Here is a 20,477-nt window from a genome sequence, read left to right on the forward strand (position 1 = left end):
ATCAGGCATGGAAGGAAGACATTTCAATTTATGTTGAGGTAAAAACGAACACTACCCAATAGTGTGCTCTTAAGAAAACGAACATTAATACACAAGGCTCTTGCCACTGCAATCTTCATTATGAAAAAGATAAAAACAAATGTATGCAGACTTAACCCCATTTCTTGGAGGAGTCGTTTTTAACTCAAACCCACAAGCAAGCATTTTCTAACTATGGAGCGACCCTACCTAGTGCCTAGTGATGTAGTCCTGCGAACAAATAAATGGCGAATTGATACCATATTTCCTGAGGGATGTCTAGACTTACATTTCCATCCATCCGATCCCATCCCATCCTATTGGTGCAGGGACCACGCGACCAGGTAATGCGCCCTTTCACTATTTAGAGATTCTGTCCCTTGCTGCTTCGCAAGTTCCAATCAATACAGCGGTAGAGAGAGAGAGGCATTACTGTCATGCACTTTCCGCATACTCGATCGAAAAGCGGTTTGTCTCCTTTCAGATTCAGATTTTAGGGTTTTTTGGTTTGTTTTTCCCATCTCTTAGAAAAGCAAAAGATCGATTCAGTATCCAGATTCCAGATTAGTGCTCTCAATAACTAAATAAGTGTTTTATTTGATTCGAGCTTATTTCCAAATTCTGAATTCTCCTCTTTAATTTGAAGTGAGTTGCTTACTTTCCATCAACTAATAATTTTGATCTCCTTTTGCTGTTGAGTAGTTGTGGAATTCTCCTCTTTCTTGCGCGCTCTTGAGGTTTGGTTTGAATCTGGTGTGTTTCATTTCTGTTCTGGGTTTAATTTGGTGAAGTTTGGTGGAGAAAATGGAGTTTGATTTCTCTATAAGACCTGGATAAGAAATCCGTTGATGAATTCGAAGCCAAGAATGGGAATAAACCATGAAAAATGTGGACTTGGTTCTTCATTTTCTAATCAACTCTGATGTTAATGTCTTCTCGATTCGGCGGTTTTCTGTAGTTTAACTGTTTAAGAGCTAAATTGCAGTTTAAGGTAGTTGCTGGAGTTGCTAGAGTTGGGGTTGGGGTTCAGTCAAGTTCAGTCGGTGACGGCTAGGGTTTGTGGAAAATGGCGTCAGTTAAGAGCATTGAGAATCTTGTAGCAGCTCGGAAGTCCTTGAAGACAAGCTTAGAGAAATCGAAAGCTCTTGCTTTTGCTTTGGAGAAAGCTGGTCCGAGACTAGAGGAGATTAACCAGAGATTACCCTCTTTGGAAGCTGCAGTACGCCCCATCCGAGCGCAGAAAGAGGCTTTGGTTGCTGTTGGTGGGCACATAGATCGGGCTGTTGGCCCTGCCGCTGCAGTTCTGAAGGTCTTCGATGCGGTCCATGGACTCGAGCGGATGCTTTTGTCAGACCCTGGTTCTGATCTCCCAGGTTACCTCGCGGTTCTCAAACGACTTGAGGAAGCGTTGAGGTTCCTTGCTGATAATTGCGGGTTAGCGATTCAATGGTTGGAAGATATCGTGGAATACCTGGAAGACAACACGGTTGCAGACGATCGGTACCTTTCGAATTTGAAGAGTTCATTGAAGAAACTGCGAGAATTGCAGACGGATGAGGAAAGGGCTCACCTTGAAGGTGGGCTTCTTGAGGCTGCGTTAGACAAATTGGAAGCCGAATTCCGACGTCTTCTTACGGAAAACAGTGTTCCTCTACCGATGTCCTCGTCCTCTTCCCTTGGAGAGCAAGCCTGCATTGCTCCTTCGCCGTTGCCAGTCTCTGTTATCCAGAAGCTACAGGCAGTTATTGATAGATTAAGTGCTAATAAGCGACTTGAAAAATGCATCTCAATCTATGTCGAGGTACGGAGTTCGAATGTTAGGGCAAGCTTGCAAGCTCTCAATTTGGACTACCTTGAAATATCCGTCTTGGAGTTCAATGATGTGCAGAGCATAGAAGGTTACATAGCTCAGTGGGGCAAGCATTTGGAATTTGCTGTAAAGCACCTTTTTGAAGCTGAGTACAACCTTTGCAATGATGTATTTGAGAAGCTTGGAAAGGATAAATGGAAAGACTGCTTTGCCAAGATAGCTGCCCAGGCTGGTATTCTCGCTTTCCTCCAATTTGGGAAGACAGTTACCGAGAGTAAGAATGACCCCATCAAGCTCCTGAAGCTGTTGGATATTTTCTCCTCTTTGAACAAATTAAGGTTGGATTTCAACCGTCTATTTGGAGGGCAAGCCTGTATTGAAATTCAAAACACGACGAGGGATCTCATCAAGAGGGTTATTGAAGGGGCTTGTGCGATTTTCTGGGAACTTTTGGTTCAGGTGGAGTTACAGAGACAGAATCCGCCTCCTTCAGATGGCAGTGTCCCAAGGTTGGTGAGCTTTATCACTGACTACTGTAATCGGCTACTCGGTGATGACTATAGGCCAATCTTGATACAGGCTCTGGTCATTCACCGCAGCTGGAAGCAAGAGAAATTCCAAGAGGGGCTTCTAACTGATGCAGTTTTGAATATAATCAAGGCCATGGATATTAACTTGGAGACATGGGCAAAGGCCTATGAGGATACCACTTTATCATATCTCTTTCTGATGAACAACCACTGGCACTTTTACAAGCACTTGAAAGGCACAAAGCTTGGGGATCTCTTGGGAGATGAATGGTTGAGGGAGCATGAACAGTACAAGGACTATTTTGCTGCTGTGTACTTGAGAGAGAGCTGGAGTAAGCTTCCGGGTCTACTAAGCAGGGAAGGTCTAATTCTATTTTCAGGTGGGAGAGCAACAGCTCGTGATCTGGTGAAGAAGAGGCTGAAGGGATTCAATGAAGCTTTTGATGACATGTATAAGCAGCAGTCCAACTGGGTTGTGTCTGAAAAGGATTTGAGGGAGAAGACATGCCAGCTAGCAATACAAACTATTGTTCCTGTTTACAGGAGTTATATGCAGAACTATGGACCCTTGGTTGAACAAGATGCAAGCGCTAGCAAGTATGCAAAATATACAGCTCAGAATTTAGAGAAGATGCTGAGCTCTCTGTTTCAGCCAAAGCTGGGGAAATACGGCAGTTCTAAAGCCAGGCAATCAAATGGGAAACTCAACAATGCAGTGACCAATCAGTTTCAATCTACCCCAACTGTTGTATAATTATGGGAACCATGTTAAGTCTCTTGGATCATGTGGAAGGAAACTTGAACTTCTTGCCTTGCCCCTTTCTCTGTGCAATTAGGCTTTTGGTTGATTGATCTGGTTGTCATCTGTACTTGGATGTTAACCTGCGCAAGTGTAGATATTGATATCATGATATCCCAAGGTACCATGGCAGGTTGGCTGATTTTTTTGATGTTCTTTCTCTCACTGTGTCGCTCTGCCAAGAACATGGTGAATGATGATCAACAAGAAAGAAAGAGAAGAATATGGAATATATTACCTTATCCTTTCCCCAGGGAGTTCTGAAAGACGATGAAGTTCTCACAGAGAGGAAATTGTCAAGATAAATTGAATATGCGGGTTCACTAGATCAAAGCTAGCGAATTTCCTGGTAGATCTAATTTCCTTTATTTGACATCGCTTTCACTTTTCTGTAGTCCATATTTTGTTTTCCTATTTCTATAAAATGTCCTCCTTCATTTAGCTATTTATGTTGGCGGCGGTGAAAATGATTCTAATGTTCTCATTAGCTATGGAAGTTTGTGAATTTCATTAGCTGCACATTCTTATTATACTTTCTTTGCCTTCAGACTTTGTGTACCTTCAGATGGCATTAGCAGACAAAGCTTATATGAAAAATGAATCAGTTACATATTTATTATGGGTTGCATTGACTTATTTCTTTTCTTTACCCTTTCCCCCTTTTATCTTTTTCTTTGACAGATCCATGTAGCCGACCCCATTTAGTTGGGAAAAGGCGGAGTTGTTATTGTTGTTTACATATTTATTATGGGTAAATTGTTTAATCCTATTTGTTTTGGGGGAAGGGGTTGTGCTGGGTTTTGTCTTATATCAGCACTGTCATATACACAATGCATGTGGTGTTGTAATTGTTGTCAATACAGTGTAGTTGGAGTGATAGTGCAGCTGAGTTAGCAAAGCAGCAGTACAGATGGCAGCTGTGAGTATAGAGGTGTACAGGCAGTATACTGCTGTGGCGGGGCATCTGCAGTGATGTGATAGGAATTGCAGGTGTTCTAGTAGAGCTGGCAGTGGCAGACAGTTCCTTGGCAATGTAGACAGTACAGTTGCAGAGTTTTTAGGACATGTGGCAATATGGCAGTGATTCATTAGTTTTAGGTTTCATGGGGCAGTGTACTGGCAATGTATAGGATCATTAGGTGAAGTGGCAAAGATGATAGTGTATATGTTGTTGATGATGTGGCCTGATGTGGTCAGTAAGCACCTGATGTGGCCGCTGACATGACTAGGTGCATGAGGGTGTCTTGGTGGGTGTGACCCATAAGCTGAAGTTGTGGCCTTTGATGAGGTGGCAACATGCTTGGACACATGGTAGTGGCTATGTCACTGAGATGAGGTGACCATTCTAGCCAACCTGAGATATTGTGCAGATGTGTATGGCATGTGGATGCATGGGAAAGAATGGCAGACATAATGGCAGTGCATGTTATACATTTGAGTTGATGGCCGTGGTGGTGATGCCATACATTCATGTGAATTGATGTTGATGTATCGTGTATCTATGACATGATGCATGCACATGGGTGTGAGGATGGATGTATGTCCATGTCAAGTGGCATATGTTATGACATGGCATGATATCATTGAAGATTGAAGAATGTCTGAGCTCCATGCCTCCAATGAAGATTTGGGGAGGTTTTCTTTGCAAGAAAGAAAGGAAGGAAGGAAGAAGGGAAGAAGGAAGAGGCAGTAAGAAGAGAACAGGGAAGAAGGTTCCTCACTGCCAAGGGCCCTTCACAGCTACTCCGAGCTTCTCCACGATACCAGGCTCTGAGACAGAGCATGGTTGTTAGAATGTCACAACCACTTACATTGGCTTGTCTCATTTGTTTCCTATATACATTTGTTCTAGACCTAGGTTGTATTGACTGTGAATTACCTAGACTGGATGTGTTACGTTTTATGGCATTAATTATAAGCCCAGTCGCTCCGATTATTCTGTTTTGGGTGTTCAGTTGCATCTGGACACAGGAACCATCGTTACCTGGTAGTTGTAGCTACCTAAACATTCCAGCGTTGTAACACCTTCTCAGTTGTATGTTGGGTAAACCAGGGTTGAAATCCTTGTTTGTGATATCACAGACCGAAGTAGGCTTTGTAGGATCTGGACTGTAGTTGCAATCAAAGCCAAATGTTGAGTAAATATTACTCCGTGGTGTGGGCACACTGCCAAACCATGTTATATTTTGTGTTGTGGATGTTGTATGTATATGGAGTGCCTTGCCTGCAGGATGGATGTGCACAATGGGTAGACCACCACAAAATTTTATGCCTGTCTGTGGTTGAGAGGCTAGGTGCATAGTTGTCAAGGCGTCGCCTAGGCCCCTGGCTGTTGTTGCCTTGAATTTCTCCCACCTCGATCTCCTTGGTTCGCCTTGGCACCGTGACAACCATGGCTGGGTGTGTCACACGATTGTGTGTTTGTTTGTGGACTGTTGGGCGGTATATGTGTGTGTGTGTGTGCCATTAGTGAGGGCTTCCAGCATCTACTGTGGGTTGAGTGCCGGGGATATGAACAAGTGAACTGGGAAGTGAACATGTTGAGGAAAAGTTTTAGAGCCCACTGATTCACCCCCCCTCAGTGGTCATCCTTGATCAACATGCACATGCACATGCACAATAATGTGAGGAGCAAATCTACTTTTGTGAAAAGCTCAGTTATGTGGCAAGCGAAAGCTACCTCCTCCAAAATGCTGTATAAATGCATCTTCCTGAAAAGGAATAGAGCTGGGTATTTCTTTATTTATATATTTCCGAAACGACTGACTTTATTTTTCAGAATTTCTATTTAAGCTGTTCCATAATATAGGTTTGGTCTTGTGAAATGGAGGCAATATTGGGTAATTCTAAATTTGAAATGTTCAGGTTCTGTTCTATACAAAGAGACTCATGATGTTAATTGTATCATACTGATACCCTGAAACCAATTTGGCCAGAAATTTTGGCCTTTATCTTCTGCAGCATAGATAACAAGTCTGTTTAGAAAAATGCACTTTCTGTGGTGAAGTTCCTTGAGAGACTATCTATGGACATTAATGATCGGTAGTTCATTCAAGAAGGATACTTATTTCTATATCAGCTAATTCTAGTGAAAATTCTCCTGTCGGGATTGTGATCAATTTACCGAATTTCTGATCAGAAATTTTATTATCAATTCTGGATGCTTGAATCTGTTGATCCTATCGAGATTTCAACTACAGAGTGGAATTATCATTGATCCGCGTCGTATTGTCTGATCTTGCCTTTATATTGCACAATCAAATTGTTTTGAACTCAATTGGAAAAAATGTGTGTTGCAGGTCGGTGATAGCGCCAATAAAAGCCCAGTTATATACTTAAGAAAATATGAGACATAGTGTAAAAAGTACTTGTGGAGGTATATTTTTGCAATGCCCTGTCTGTGCTCCTTGGATCTGAGTTGATTTGATTTTGGTAGGATGTATTGCAGGAACTTAGGAGATAAAATGTCATGTTTCTTAAATCCTTTCCATGCTCTACATTCTGGAGAATTTGGTAGAAACAGGGTCCAGATCTCTTTCAAGATAGCAACAGCATGTATAATCCTAAGGTGGGACTTTTTAGCTGTTGCTTCTTCAGACGTGCATTTTTTCATGTTCTGATAGTGTGTTGGGGATTGGTTTGGTATTCATGATGTAGATCAAAGACTTTTATGCATTTCTTTTTTGTGCTATTACATTATTGGGTTCTGTTGTTGTTTACCTTCAATTGTATGGCTGTTCGGAATGCTTTTGTCACTATATTAGAATAGGAAACATGAATGTGAGACCGTGAAAGTGGGAGGTAGGTGGTTGAGATTGTGTTGTAGTTTATTAGCATTGTTCATCAAATACATGCCAGGGATCATATTGGAATTGGAATATCATCATACCAATACTTCAAAATGGTGGTTGCATAATGACATATTCTTCTAATGTTTGTCATATTAAATGTTTGCTGTAGGAGGCTCTTAACCTGCGACAATGTAAAATCTGGGATACCCATTGCTTTCTGAACTGCTGCTTGAGGAAAAAAAAAACTAAAAGAAGAAATCATAGATAATACTACCAAAATTGAAGATGATAGGGAATTATTAAAATCATGTCAGACTTTCAACTCCCACCTGCAAAGGAAAAATATCATTTGGAAGTGGGGGTGGGGGGGTAGAGATTCTTCTTCTTTCTGGATCTTCAAGATCTTTCACAACAGTGATAAATCTCCTGTTAAGCACTTCTGTCCACTTCAAGCTGCTTTTGGCTTCCATGTACTGATCAGGAATTTGGATTTTGTTTCTGGTTGTCCAGTTGTTCTTATATTTTCCATACTCAAGGGGAGGGTGGACAAGTTGTGTGTGTTCCCCCCCCCCCCCCCTTTTCTCTCTCTCTCTCTCTCTCTCTCTCTCTTTTCATACATTGTATTACAGCATTGTAATAAATGTTTGTTTTTGTTTTCAAACCAAAAGATGCAATTGCTTGCTTGCAGGTTGTATGATTTGTCACGAATGAAGGGGCCTAGCTAGATCACTGATAGATAGAAAAATAAGCAAACAGTGCTATGTGTAATTAGCATTTTCTATGAAAGGAAATTATTCATATTATCCAACAAAGAAATATCCACTCACGTACACTATAAGGGTTCAACAAGAATGGTGAAAATATGTGATTTGTCTGACAGGGAGGCTCTCATCTTTGTTTCCATCAGGAATGTTGTGGAATATGCTGCATCTAAGAACAACGCAAAACAAGTTCCAGAAAAGATAGTATGATGTAAAATTCATTTAAAACACTTTTTCCTTATATCTATGATACATGTAAGATGGCATTTAAATTTTGAAAGTATTAAGAAATTCATTGATCAGAAATCCATTTTTCTCTCTCTAGTTTCAGTTATTTGGGAGGAGCCCCTTGGTTCTCTTTAGAAGATATTAGACGGGACGCTCCTAGGAAAAAAAAAAAAAACCAGGGGGGTGAATTGGGTATTGGGAAAATCTGAGCAATTTTAAAAGCATTTGCTCAATTGATAAAATTTGAGGAAAAATAACACACAGAGAGAGAGAGATTTAAAGTGGTTAAGCAACCTTGTCTACATCCACTCCAAGAAGTTTCTTACTCCTTGCGTTAACGTGTAGGAATCAAACCCTTGCAAGGTTGATAAATTCTACCTTAACTTGTCTTACATATTCAAGTAAGAATGAGTTTATTTATTTATTTATTTTGGTGGGGGAGGGGGGTGGTGTAACAAACAGTTCTGTTCAAATAACAGATATGAACTAGTACAACACAAAAGCCACATTATGGAATTCAGTTAAAGCATATTACAAACACATAAAGTGCTCTATATATAAAAAAAATTACTTTTCAAGCATACAATGCTCTATTTATAAAAAAATCTTAAAGAACATATTACAAACACATAAAGTGCTCTAAATATTCAGACAATGCCAAGTATGACTTTTGGCATAATAAACTTTGATTGTTCATACCAACCCTTCGATGTCATCTTGCAGATGAAGCTGGTTTTCAAGCTTTTCCTGCAATGGTTGCCATGATTGCTGGACAATAAATTTATCTTCAATTTGTGTCCAACAGTTAGTTGTGGAAGCATAGAACCTTGAACTTGTACCTCAAGAGGATCATAAATTGCTTTCTTAATGTCTTGAAGCAGAGCTGTTTCAGAGTCAAACCGATTGGCATTGTAGAAAAACATTTGGAATACTTTCAAACAGGATAGATGCAATTCTTTGCATGATTTGGGCATCTGGCCTCCCATATCATTCACCAAAGCATGTTCCAACAACTCTTTCTTCTTTTGATCCAATATATTTTCTATACAAGAGACTGAGTCCTGGATATCAGCCTCCTTAATTTCCTTCATGTATAACATGACAAGGTTCATTTTTCCATCCTTTCCTTCCTTCTGAAAAAAAAAAAAAAAAAATCCATTGAATAAAGAAAGAGAATTGAGAACAATTATAGGACTTTTTTTGGGGGGGGGGGAGAGGAGGGGTTGATTAAAATATATTCAAAAAAGCCCAGAACTATTCCTAACCACCCCCCTCCCAAAAAAAAAACACATGGAGAGACTGCCTCAACAAAATCAATCAAGTTGGAAGGGAAAATTAATTGAAGAAGACACAACGACAAGGATCGGAATCCTCTCTTGAGCTGTGATCGCCTAGGTCTTGCCCATAGCTACTTGGGCGATCGACATGTGTCCAAATAGTGATCCAATAACTCTCGGCGTGGTACCTCTATTTTGGTTGGTAGAAGCACAGCACCGCTTGGACACGTGTCGATCACCCAAATAGCTATGCGCTAACCTGACAATCACTGCTTAAGAGAAGAGCTGGATCTGTCTGAGCCAGCCCAAAGCAACCAGAGACCTGAGCCAACTAGAGAGACCCAACTGATTGAGAGGACTGGTCAAAGGACCACACGCTTACGAACCTCTTACTACTTCTACATCTTCTTTAACATAAGTCACTTGGGCCTATTCTTACTAACTCTGGCTGCAGGTGGGGGCCGAGAACTTGATGGAACTAATTGGCTTTCTCCCCACTTTGATTTTTGAGAGGAAACACCTAGACCCCGCGGCAATTCTTTGAAGCAATGGAAGGACTTTGATTCACGTAAAATGGGGTTTCATAAGAAAATGAAACAATTTTTATTCCTATTTACCTCATAGCTTTGTGTGTCATTCAACAAGCGAGATGAGACCATGAGTAATTTTGTTAGGGTTTCATATCGGTTACACTTGATCAAGTGCTTTGGTGGTAAGGCAGGATTCATCAAGCTTGCTGCTGGAAGAACTAAAGTATGTGCAGCTACAGAGATCATTCCAGTTTCAAGGTATTCATCTATTGAAGGAACATATCCACTTTTGCTCCACTTAGCTTCTATCAGCCATGACAAGAAGGTTTGGTACCACTGCATCCATATATTAAATCCAAGTCAAATTCCTTTCATACAACAACAACATCTAAAATCTTATCCCAACTTAATGAGATCGGTTACATGGAGATTTCAAGTAAGGATCAGCACAAGGATCCATGCAAAAAGATTGACGTGTTATGATTAATATTGGATTTAAATCTAGATAATATCAATAATTACCATAACTTGAAGATATTTCATGACATTCTGCCTGTGTTGTTCAAAGTATATTTTGGCAATATTAATCACAAGATTGTTAAGGGCATCAAAGATGATTTTACCATGGCCTCTTAAGCTCATACAATGCCATCTACAATGATTAAACACATTTAAAGAAGTCAATATGGTGAACAATAAAGTTATGCTACTGAAAATTTTTACGGGATGGATGATGGAAAGAAATTAAGACACCTTCTAATTGCTTTTGTTAGGTCTTCCAATTCTTCTAATGAACCTTCTTTGTCGAAGAAATCATCAGCAACTGTTACAATTACTGCACTCTTCGCAACTATTGATCTTATTTCCGAAAAATAAGGCAATTTGCAGCTTGCGGCTATAGCGAAGTAACAATAGGTGGTTTTCTCTCTTCCAAATCCCATTTGATTTAGGCCTGATTCCTCAGTCCACCTATTTTCAAAAGCAAAGACCACAACATGTCATAAAGGCAAGGTTGGGGGGAGTCTGGATCCTCTCCCTACATGAGATCTCACTATCTATGGGGTATCAAACCATAAATAAATAATGCATTAAATACTTTGACTCATCGTCCAAATACTCCTTGTGTAGTGGAAAGTTGATCTAGACGCGGGGAGTCGGGAAGAAGTAGGGTTATAGATATACTTGTGCTTTACCTTTTCAATTTTTCCAATTCATTTTTGTAGATTGATTGCCTAAATGTAAAGTTCTCTATAGAAAGTTGTAGGAGCAAATCCTTCTGAAGATAGGGAGACCTGGTTTCATGAGATATAAAATATATGTTGAAGTCTATATATGAATGTAATGGTGTGGTATGAAAAAACCAATTATAATTAGTACTCCATACCAAAAGAAAGGTGCCTTTCCCATCCAAAGGAAACTGGTTTTATCATTTTCTTCAATATACCTCCTATGCTCCAAATGGTCCAACCGAGCAAGCCATGGAAGATTCAACTCATGCTCAATCTGTGGAAAGACAAGTATATGAATCAATTCAGATGGTATGATGAGAACATGAGTTCAACTCCCTTTGGGGTCTTACCTATCCGGCAGGGCCTTTTTGTGGTGCAACAGAGGTGGTAGTACACATCTGACGGCCTGGAGCACCTCGAGGCATGTGCCCGTGTGTTGGAGTCCATTCTCACGTGCTTCAGGCCATTGAATGTGCATTGTCACCCTGTTGTGCTAAACCCTTAAAAATAACAAAAACAAAAAACATGAATTTAGCAAGAAGAATCATGCACTGACCAGGCTCTGAAGATTTGGGAACTGAAGGAAATTATTCTTGGTACTCAATGCAATTGCCTTCTCTAGAAATTTCCTTGAGAATGATCTGGCTTCCTCAAGTTCATTTTCTTCAACGAATCTAAGTTCTGTGGCTCTGTAAACACTTAACATAGAGCTCAAGAAGTACTCATAGTTATCTTCTATGTGGATCAGTAGGTCATTATGATGCAGAAACCAACAGAAATTCCCTGCAAATGTAAACACACACTTAATTAATGGTCCCAACAAAAGAGAGAGAGAGAGAGAGAGAGAGAGAGAGAGAGAGAGAGAGAGATTGTAAATATCAAGCTAAAGCTTACATGGAGATACATGATAACCACGCATCCTTAACAGTCGAAAAGCTATGGAGTCTTTGTACATTTGTATTGGCAGCCGATTGATTGGAATGTCCTCTGATACACGATTCATGTAATCCCTATAATTTTTTTTTTATTTACAAACATGAAAGATCAGCTAAATGAATAATTATTATTATTATTTTTTTTTTTGAAACAGAAAGGAAGGAATTGTACTAAGCTAAATGAATAACAATTAAGAAGATATGTAACAATGGAACTTTTGTTTATTTGTAACCACATATAATGTGGTCACATTCACATTTATAGTTCTAATGATATTTGGTTTTCGTACTCTTTTCTAAGCAAAGTGTTGAAACATTTTATATTAAAATAAAATTTTCACGAAATTGAGATGTTGGGAGTGATAGAGGTATAGTCTCACATCAGTTGTTTGAGGCCTTAGAAATGTTTTAATGTATCCTTAGAAAAACTCATCTTCTCTCTTTTTATCACTTTGGAGGCATGCAAGATGAAAGTCTCATGCATGGTTTTGAATGAGAGAATATCGAAAAAGGTGAGGAGTCCTCTTTTTGATTCTGACTCTTGACTTTAGTTGTTGTTTTTCTTTCTATTACTTCAAAAATAGCTGCTTTAGGTTCAGACACTTGATTTTGTAATATTCATTTTTTATTTTTCAGTAGTATCTTTTTGGAAATCCCAGCTATTCTTAGCATGATATGGGAAATCTCATTGCTCGGCTATTCATGGAATGTGAAAAACATATGAAAATGAATATTCTTCTGGAAGCAATTGAAAATTTTCTTAGGAATCCTACAAGTTCATCTCCACCTAATGTTTTAAAGTTTTGAATTGAGTGAAAATTTTTTAAGCTACACATGAGGGGAGTATCGAAACCTTATTTTTTCCTATATAAAATACCAAGATCAAACCGATAATAGACCATTAAAAGAAACTGATAACAGTCCAAAACTTGACTAACTAATGACTATCAAGTTCCGTTTGGCTTTTGCATGTTAAAGAATAATAATAAAAAAGATCAAATTATTTTTTTTCAAGATGGGTACACTATCTCGAGACCTCTGGTGAGTGTGAGCTTATCGCACCACAACCTCACCAACTACCCAAGGCAATTGTTACCAAATCATCTTCAATCCTGTAACAAAGCAAACCAGATAAATATTAGTTATATCTAAGTGGAAATTTAATTAAACCATTATATTACCTATAAACATCTGCCAAAGCCTCTTCAATCTCTTCATGGAAATGCTCAGCTACACCCATCTTATCCAATTGATTCAACATACAAAGCTTTATCAATTCTTCATCCACTGGATACATATGGGGAACTGTATATATTGAAACTAAACTTTAGTTTTTCTCAAATTTATTAAACCCATGACCAAGCCTATAGCCACCTTTAGGATCATATTAAATAAATTAAGTGAAATGTTTAGAGTTAAGAAGCTCTTAAACCTCCATAGCCACATCTTTGAATCAAGGACTTCAGATACATCATACACCCACTATTCCCTGTAGCCATGTAAGCTTTAGCAGTTGCAGAGGGTGACTGAAACAGTGAACCATCCTCATTAAAGTGACTAAGTATCACTTCTTGGTCTATTTTATATGTCAAAGGCAAGGCTTCAAGATATGATAATAATGGAGGATAATGGTACTGATCTGTATGTGCTTCCCTACAAAATCCATTCAAGTTCACAATATTCCATTAAATTAACAAGTATGCTTATAATTAATCCAGGCTAATATCAAATAAAAAAATTAATTACATTTCAAGAATCTGTTTTCGCTCGTCAAAAATGCTTTCCACCACCTCCTTTAATCCACCAGGGAAGGTTACTTCTAAGCCTGCATTACGTGCAACCTCAACCATACCAGGGAAAACAATGGAATACCAATGAGGGTAAGCTTCATTCTGGTTTGTAAGTAGGTTCTCTGCATGTGCATGGAAAGATGGCATTCCTGAAATTTACGTAAGAGTAAGAATCTCATCATTATCAATAAGTGAATGAAAGCAAGGATGAATGAAAAGACATATCAAGGCTGTGTTTGATATGTATTCTCGGAATAGATTCTGGGTTTATAATATATTTTGAATTAAGCAAGAAAATAGAGAAAAATCAGGTTTTAGAATGCGTTCCAGACCCAAAATATATTCCAAGAATGCATTACCATACACAGCCTAAGTAATAGATTCTACGCCTAGCATACATTATTAAATGAGAAAATAGTGAAATTTTGGGTTCTAAAATCTATTCTGAAAACTTTTACTAAACACAACCAAAGTATATTAAGGCTATGTTTGATATGCATTCTTGGAATAGATTTTGGGTCTAGAATGTATTTTGAAGCGAGAAAATAAAGAAATAATGAGTTTTAAAATGCATTTTAAACATAGAATCTATTCCTAGAATACATATCAAACACAATCTAAATACGCATAATCGATACCTTTCTCAATATTGTGAGCTCCAACTTCCCACTTACTAAGTGCAGCCATGCAAGCAAGAGTTGCAGGAAGACAATAAATGGTAGGAGTATTGGATTCTCCCCATAACCCATTTTCATTTTGGTTGTTTAATAACCAATTCAAACACTGCTGGAACATGGGATGCTCCTGTTTCTCATTATCAGGGATCATGGCTAGCCATGCAGTGTCATAAGCAGAAGGAGAAACAAAGGAGTATAGATCAAGTGAAGAAGAAAACATCTCTTCCTTAACCTTTTTAACTAGATTTTGGATAGACAAGTGTGCCTCTTCCATGGTTTATTATGAAGTAGGGTATATATGAAGAACAAGTGAGGATGGATCCTATTTATAAAGGCTCAGGATCCTTTATGGGTCTTAACGACTATGTGGAGCATTCTCATTGGTTAGATTTTCTTTTTTCCTATGACTTGTAAATTAGTCATCACGTACGTGGTTATATGGACGCGCCGGAATAGGGTGGGGTTGTATGGAGGCGCCGGAATAGGGTGGGGTTGGCATGCCATTCAAAACGTGTGGAGCCTTGTACGTACGTTGATGCGTCGGAGCAGCAATATTGATTGGATTGGTTGGACCCGTGTGTCATGGCGGTGACTCAATTTTGTCTTGAAATTAAAAGCCTTGATAGAAGGTTGCTTGGAAAGGTCCTATGATAGGGATGGTGCTGATACAAAGCATGAAGCCCCTCCCGCTCCCGCTCCCGCTCCCCCTCCCGCTCCCGCTCCCGCTCCCCCTCTTTCCTTATGAAGAAGAAAAGGATATACTTAGTGCACGAGATTCCCACCATTTAGGGTATTGAGAGGAATGCATCATAATTTATTAAGTTCTATCACAACTTTGTCGAGAGAGACTGTTTTCATACTCGAATTCATGATTACTAGGTTGCAATGGAACAATCGAGGTCTATCCTCTGAAGCAAAAAATCACAGTGACTTTTTTTTTTTCCCTGTAAGGTGGTTTTGAGGGTCCCTCTTATTAACCCAAGGGGTTAGCACAGTTGGTGAGTAACAAACTTGGTACGAGTCGTAAACTTGAACGTCCTGAGTTTGACTCCCACTAGGCACACATTGAGCCACTCACACAGGGGTGTTTAGTGTTCTTCATTACTTTTAGTGAAAGTTGAATGGTTCTCATTTATCCATGGTATGACCCCGTCCATGCGATTGTGGGGACAATATGGGCCCATGGGACTAGTCAAGCCAAAAGCCTGAATACTCGTCGTTAGGAAAAAAAAGAGGGTCCCTCTTATTCATCTCTTACACATCACTCTAACAATCTAACAAAAATAGAATAAAAGTCTACCTGAGCTTTTTTTTCTTAAATACTAGATTTGGGTAGTGATTCATGTAACAATGGAATGTGTATTTTATGGAAATCACAACATAAATTTAAATAATCTAGTTTTATAATTTTAAAATTTAAACTAATTGTTCCAGCTCAAAGTTTTGAAAGCATGCATATTGTTTTTGTTTATTTGGTAAAGAAAGCACGCATATTGTTTAAAGTAATGGTACAAAAGGCTAAATATAAATGCAAACATAAATGAAGGTATTTAATTGAATTAGACTCTAAATTTGATAGATGGCTAATCTAAAGATCATTCCCGACCCTCTCTATTCAATAGTTAGAATTAACACATCATTTATCCAAATAACAGAAGTATATACCTTGTGAAATTGAGAAAAATAACATATGACCCTTGTAATAGTAATAATTTTCCAGATTTTAATGCATATTTAAATTTCTATAGAATTAAATTGACCCATATCCGTTACGAAAAGAAAAAAAAAAAAAAAGATTCATATCCACTTTTCTTTAATAGCAAGTAATGAAGTTTCTTAATACAATTAGATTTTCATGTGGAAGAGAGAGATGTACTTTTTTTTTCACGCATTACAAAATTATTATTATTATGGGCGAGTGGTGGCAGGACATACGTATTGCAATCTTATTTTAACTTTCTTTTAATATTAACCATCCATTTAATATTAGATTAATCTAAACCATCTATTAGTTTTTTATATTTTAATTGATTCCTAATTTTTAGGGTGGAGAGATGACTGGCCGATTTCTCTCTCTCTCTCTCTCTCTCTCTCCATCATTCTAGTACAATTAAACAGGAAAATATCTACAAGATTCCAATCCTTTAAAGAAGAAGTGAAAACAAAATTTCATCAGGCGAGAGTTTTTCTAGAAGATGAATCCTTGTGCGAGATGTTTTCTAGAGGATGAAACCTAAGGGTGTTAATCGGTTCGGTTTCGGTTTAAATGGTGCGGATCGATTCGGTTCACATTTATTTGACTGAAACCATAACCGCACCATTTACTAAATTGTTCCACTTTCTGAAACCGTGACCGTTTAGTACATGGTTTCGGTTTCCACGGTTTCTAAACGGTGTCGATTTCACGGTTTTAAATGGTTTCGGTTTTGGTTTCAGTTTATTCCATATGGTTTGTAAAACGGTTCACAATCGGTTTGTTATAACTTGCAACCATCTCTAAACTGAAGATCATAAGCTTATCAAAAAATAATTGGTAGCCACAAATAAGAGATTCTATATTAACGATGGAATGTCTTAATTTGATAATCTAGTGTTATTTCTTTGCATGGCCCTTCTCAAACATTTAGAACTAATATCATACAACATCCAAATCCAGCCTTCTACAGCATAAAATATTAAAATGACAGGTGGTTCAACCAAAACACCCCATCTATGATAACATAATAATATAGTAACATATATGGATTACAAGTTCATGATCTAAAACCTAAACTTGAACTGAATTGCAATAAATCATATCAAAGCAGGATGTACACTTAATTTAATTGTTAATTGTTATACGGAGTACGGTCCTTTCTTTATTTAATTGTTACACGGATTAATATGATCGGTTTAAATAGTTTTAAACGGTTCGATTTAAACGGTTTCAATTTTATTTGAAACCAACGGTTCCGTGGTTAAAACCGACCTGACCCGTTTAGCTAATCGGCCTGAAACTTAAAACCATAACCGTATCATTTACTAAACGGTTTTGCAGTTTCGGTGTAAACTGATTGATTCAGCTTTAATAAATGGTTTCGGTTACAAATTCACATCCTTAATGAATCCTTATGTGACAAAAATTCACCGAAGAAGATGAATCAGTTTACAATGACCTATTGTCATCATGACAGCCAATTTCAGATAAACGAATAGGAAAAATGTTAATACTTAAATCTCACTCAGCAATATCCACATATATTAATAAAAAACGTTCTGCATTCCTATAGAAGAGGAAAAAAAAACCCGACATGTGTAACATACAATTCAGGTAGAACAGTTTGAGACGTGAGTACATGGTGTCCTTTTTTCCAACAATGATTTTTGTTTTCCAAAAGTCAAGGTGCCAATTTCTTATCCGAAAACCTTTTCCCATTTAGGAATCTAAGTTATGGCTAATTAATATTCCAAAAGTCTAAGTGTCAAAGCTGCTATGTTAGAGACATCCTTATGGGATTTAGATCATTTTCCTCGTCAAAGAAAGTCTAGTGTGTATTCAATAGTTGGCAGTATCTAGGTGTGCATCCCAAAGAGTTTCCGACAGATACTCAAAAGTGTCTGGACTTTTCCTTACATGGTATTGGATCTTGTTCCTCTTTCTCCGTTTTTACCCCTTTGTCTATTTTTCAAAAAAAATAAAATAAAATAAAATAAAATAAAATAAAATAAGACAAAAAAAATCAAAAAAAAAAAATACACTGACTTCTTTGTCCATGCCTCCATCGGAATGAGATCCTCTCCAACTATGCTAGGCACCCAATATGCATATGATAAATTCTTTGGGGGGTGTGTGCCCAAGTGCTCCCAGTCGTTGGATCCGCGCTTGGCACCTAGCGCGGTTGGAGAGGATCTAGGTCTACCTCCATGTAGGGTATCAATCGATACGATTTTGAGAATTTGGAACGATTTTGAGAATTTGGAACGATTTTGATTGGAGATAGAAAGAAGAAACCAAAATTATACCATACTGAGAACTCAATTTGATTTTCAATACCGAAACCACGCTTATTCGATTCAATTTCATAAATGGTTTCTTATTTAGTTGGTTTGATTTCGATATGTTTTTTTCTTGGGTTTCATAAGCTCATATATTATATAAACTTACAAACATAATATATATAATTACTACACATTTGTATACTGGATTAAGTTCAACAATATGTAATTCAGTGCGATACGATCATACATAATGGTATTGCCTCAGCTATCGAAACCGCTAATTCTTATTTGATTCAATGTGATATAATTTAAACAATTGATATCAGTTTCGATATTCAATTTCGATTCCAATTTGACACCCTAATCACCTCCATGGTCCTGCAATGGGTTCAATGTCTATAGGGTTGGACTAATCTTATCCTAATCCTATGTCTATCTCATATAGATCATAAGTAATAAAATTCAATTCAATTTATGCTTTATTCTTATCATTAATTTGGTCGGTGGAGAAACTTTGACATATGGTTTTGAAAATGATAGATAGCTTTCACTTACTCTACGCTTGGATCAGATTGTCAATACTTTTAGCTTCTCTTTCGTATGATTTATGTTTTTGTTTATTTGATATAATTCAATTTTTTGCAGGTGTTTGATATAGTTTATGATCCTTATTTCTATTTAATATAAATTAAAAATCACAAATAGTTGAAACATAAGCCATTTATTATGTTTTATGTGTTTTTTAGTGAACACATAGTGACAATGGCTAATATTGAGAGATAGTATTATCATTTCACTCGATTTTACATAACTAGCATATCCAAGGCTTATTCTTCCTCTTCTTTTCACCATTCACTATTGAAATTGCATTTGGTTGCCCATGTGGGTCTACTATGTAATGGCCAATAGACCCTTGACCTTGAATTAAAAGAGAGAGAGAGAGAGAGAAAATAAATGATTTATGATCATATAGACCAATACATTGACAAGAGTGATTCCAACGATTTGAATGAATGAAAAATCGTCTTTAAAATTCAAACTTCTACAAATGGAATCTAGAATAAAAAGAAAAATCAATCGAAAGAATCTCCTTTCTCCTCGGTAGCCATTAGATGTGAGCAATGAGTAGTTAGCACTTAGCAGAGTCCCCACAGCGAAGCAACCAATGAAAAAAATAAAAATTACTAAACCTGTTTTTTATTCTACAAATTATTTTACCTATAGCGACCAAAATACTTTTTATTTATGACCCAAAAATTATTATTACAAATGATTTTTCATAACTAGAATATAAGCATAAACATAAGCTATACCAAAGAGAACCTTAATTACATAACATAATGATTTGCATTTTTCACAGTCTGCCTCCACTTTCCTATATGTCTGTGTGAAAGTGAGAAACACAAATAGGTAGCGTTGTAAAAAAACATATGATAGTCTTGGATCGATGACGTTCCTTTCCAAATCCAGAAAAATAAAAAAGAGATTGACTTAGTGGTATAATGTCCATTTCTACATATATCAATCATGGAACATGAAAGCTTCTGTTTTTCCTCTTTCGTTTTTACTTCATCAACATGGTCGGCTAGATGTTGCTACAGAGAAGACTTTTTCAAGTATCCTGGCCCCCGGACTCCCGGCAAAGACCTCAATTTTCCACACCAGTCTTGTCTACTCAGTGGAAACTTAAATTCGAGATTCACAAATCACAATACAACGTACTACCAAACATTATAAAAAAGCTGCTATTAATGATATGATATTGATTAGACTACAATTGAATGGATAACAGATTCTATAGCTATATGGAGATCATAAGTTCCGGCTTGTTGAAGGAATAACTTGATAATGTGAATGCACCATCAATGGTCTTGGCTAAGAGCTCAATTTTCCACACCAGAATGTGAATGCACCGTCTTTAATTGTCTCAAACTTGGCATTCTCATCAAAATTTTATTCGGAATGAGCTGTTTTTGAGATGCACACGAAAGATCTAGGTTTTCATTTATTAGGTTTCTGATAATGGTAATGTTGAAGGGAACTTTAACTTGTTTAGTTCGTAAGTCTTGCTCTTTGATAATAACAATGTCAAAGGTGGAGATGAAAGTTTTTTTTTTTTTTTTT

At 37.5% G+C, this 20,477-nt stretch overlaps 2 protein-coding genes across 2 annotated transcripts; one reads left to right on the forward strand and one right to left on the reverse strand.

The window, feature by feature from the left end:
• Nucleotides 1-426: 426 nt before the first annotated feature.
• Nucleotides 427-3,776, forward strand: LOC122075907 (exocyst complex component EXO70A1-like). The gene is made up of 2 exons (XM_042641127.1): nucleotides 427-486; nucleotides 721-3,776. Exon 2 carries the CDS (start codon nucleotides 1,085-1,087, stop codon nucleotides 3,110-3,112), a length of 2,028 nt encoding a protein of 675 aa, XP_042497061.1. The 5' UTR covers nucleotides 427-486; nucleotides 721-1,084; the 3' UTR covers nucleotides 3,113-3,776.
• Nucleotides 3,777-8,493: 4,717 nt separating this feature from the next.
• On the reverse strand, nucleotides 8,494-14,649 carry LOC122075207 ((E,E)-geranyllinalool synthase). The gene is made up of 12 exons (XM_042640157.1): nucleotides 14,337-14,649; nucleotides 13,655-13,847; nucleotides 13,341-13,561; nucleotides 13,090-13,213; nucleotides 11,868-11,983; nucleotides 11,530-11,756; nucleotides 11,129-11,247; nucleotides 10,938-11,036; nucleotides 10,498-10,713; nucleotides 10,267-10,396; nucleotides 9,832-10,080; nucleotides 8,494-9,070 (listed from the first exon to the last, which is right to left on the reverse strand). The coding sequence occupies exons 1-12, from the start codon at nucleotides 14,647-14,649 to the stop codon at nucleotides 8,585-8,587; spliced, it is 2,493 nt and encodes an 830-aa protein (XP_042496091.1). The 3' UTR covers nucleotides 8,494-8,584.
• Nucleotides 14,650-20,477: the final 5,828 nt, after the last annotated feature.

The sequence above is a fragment of the Macadamia integrifolia genome, chromosome 4 (genome assembly GCF_013358625.1).
Source record: "Macadamia integrifolia cultivar HAES 741 chromosome 4, SCU_Mint_v3, whole genome shotgun sequence".
Classification (NCBI taxonomy): Eukaryota; Viridiplantae; Streptophyta; class Magnoliopsida; order Proteales; family Proteaceae; genus Macadamia; species Macadamia integrifolia.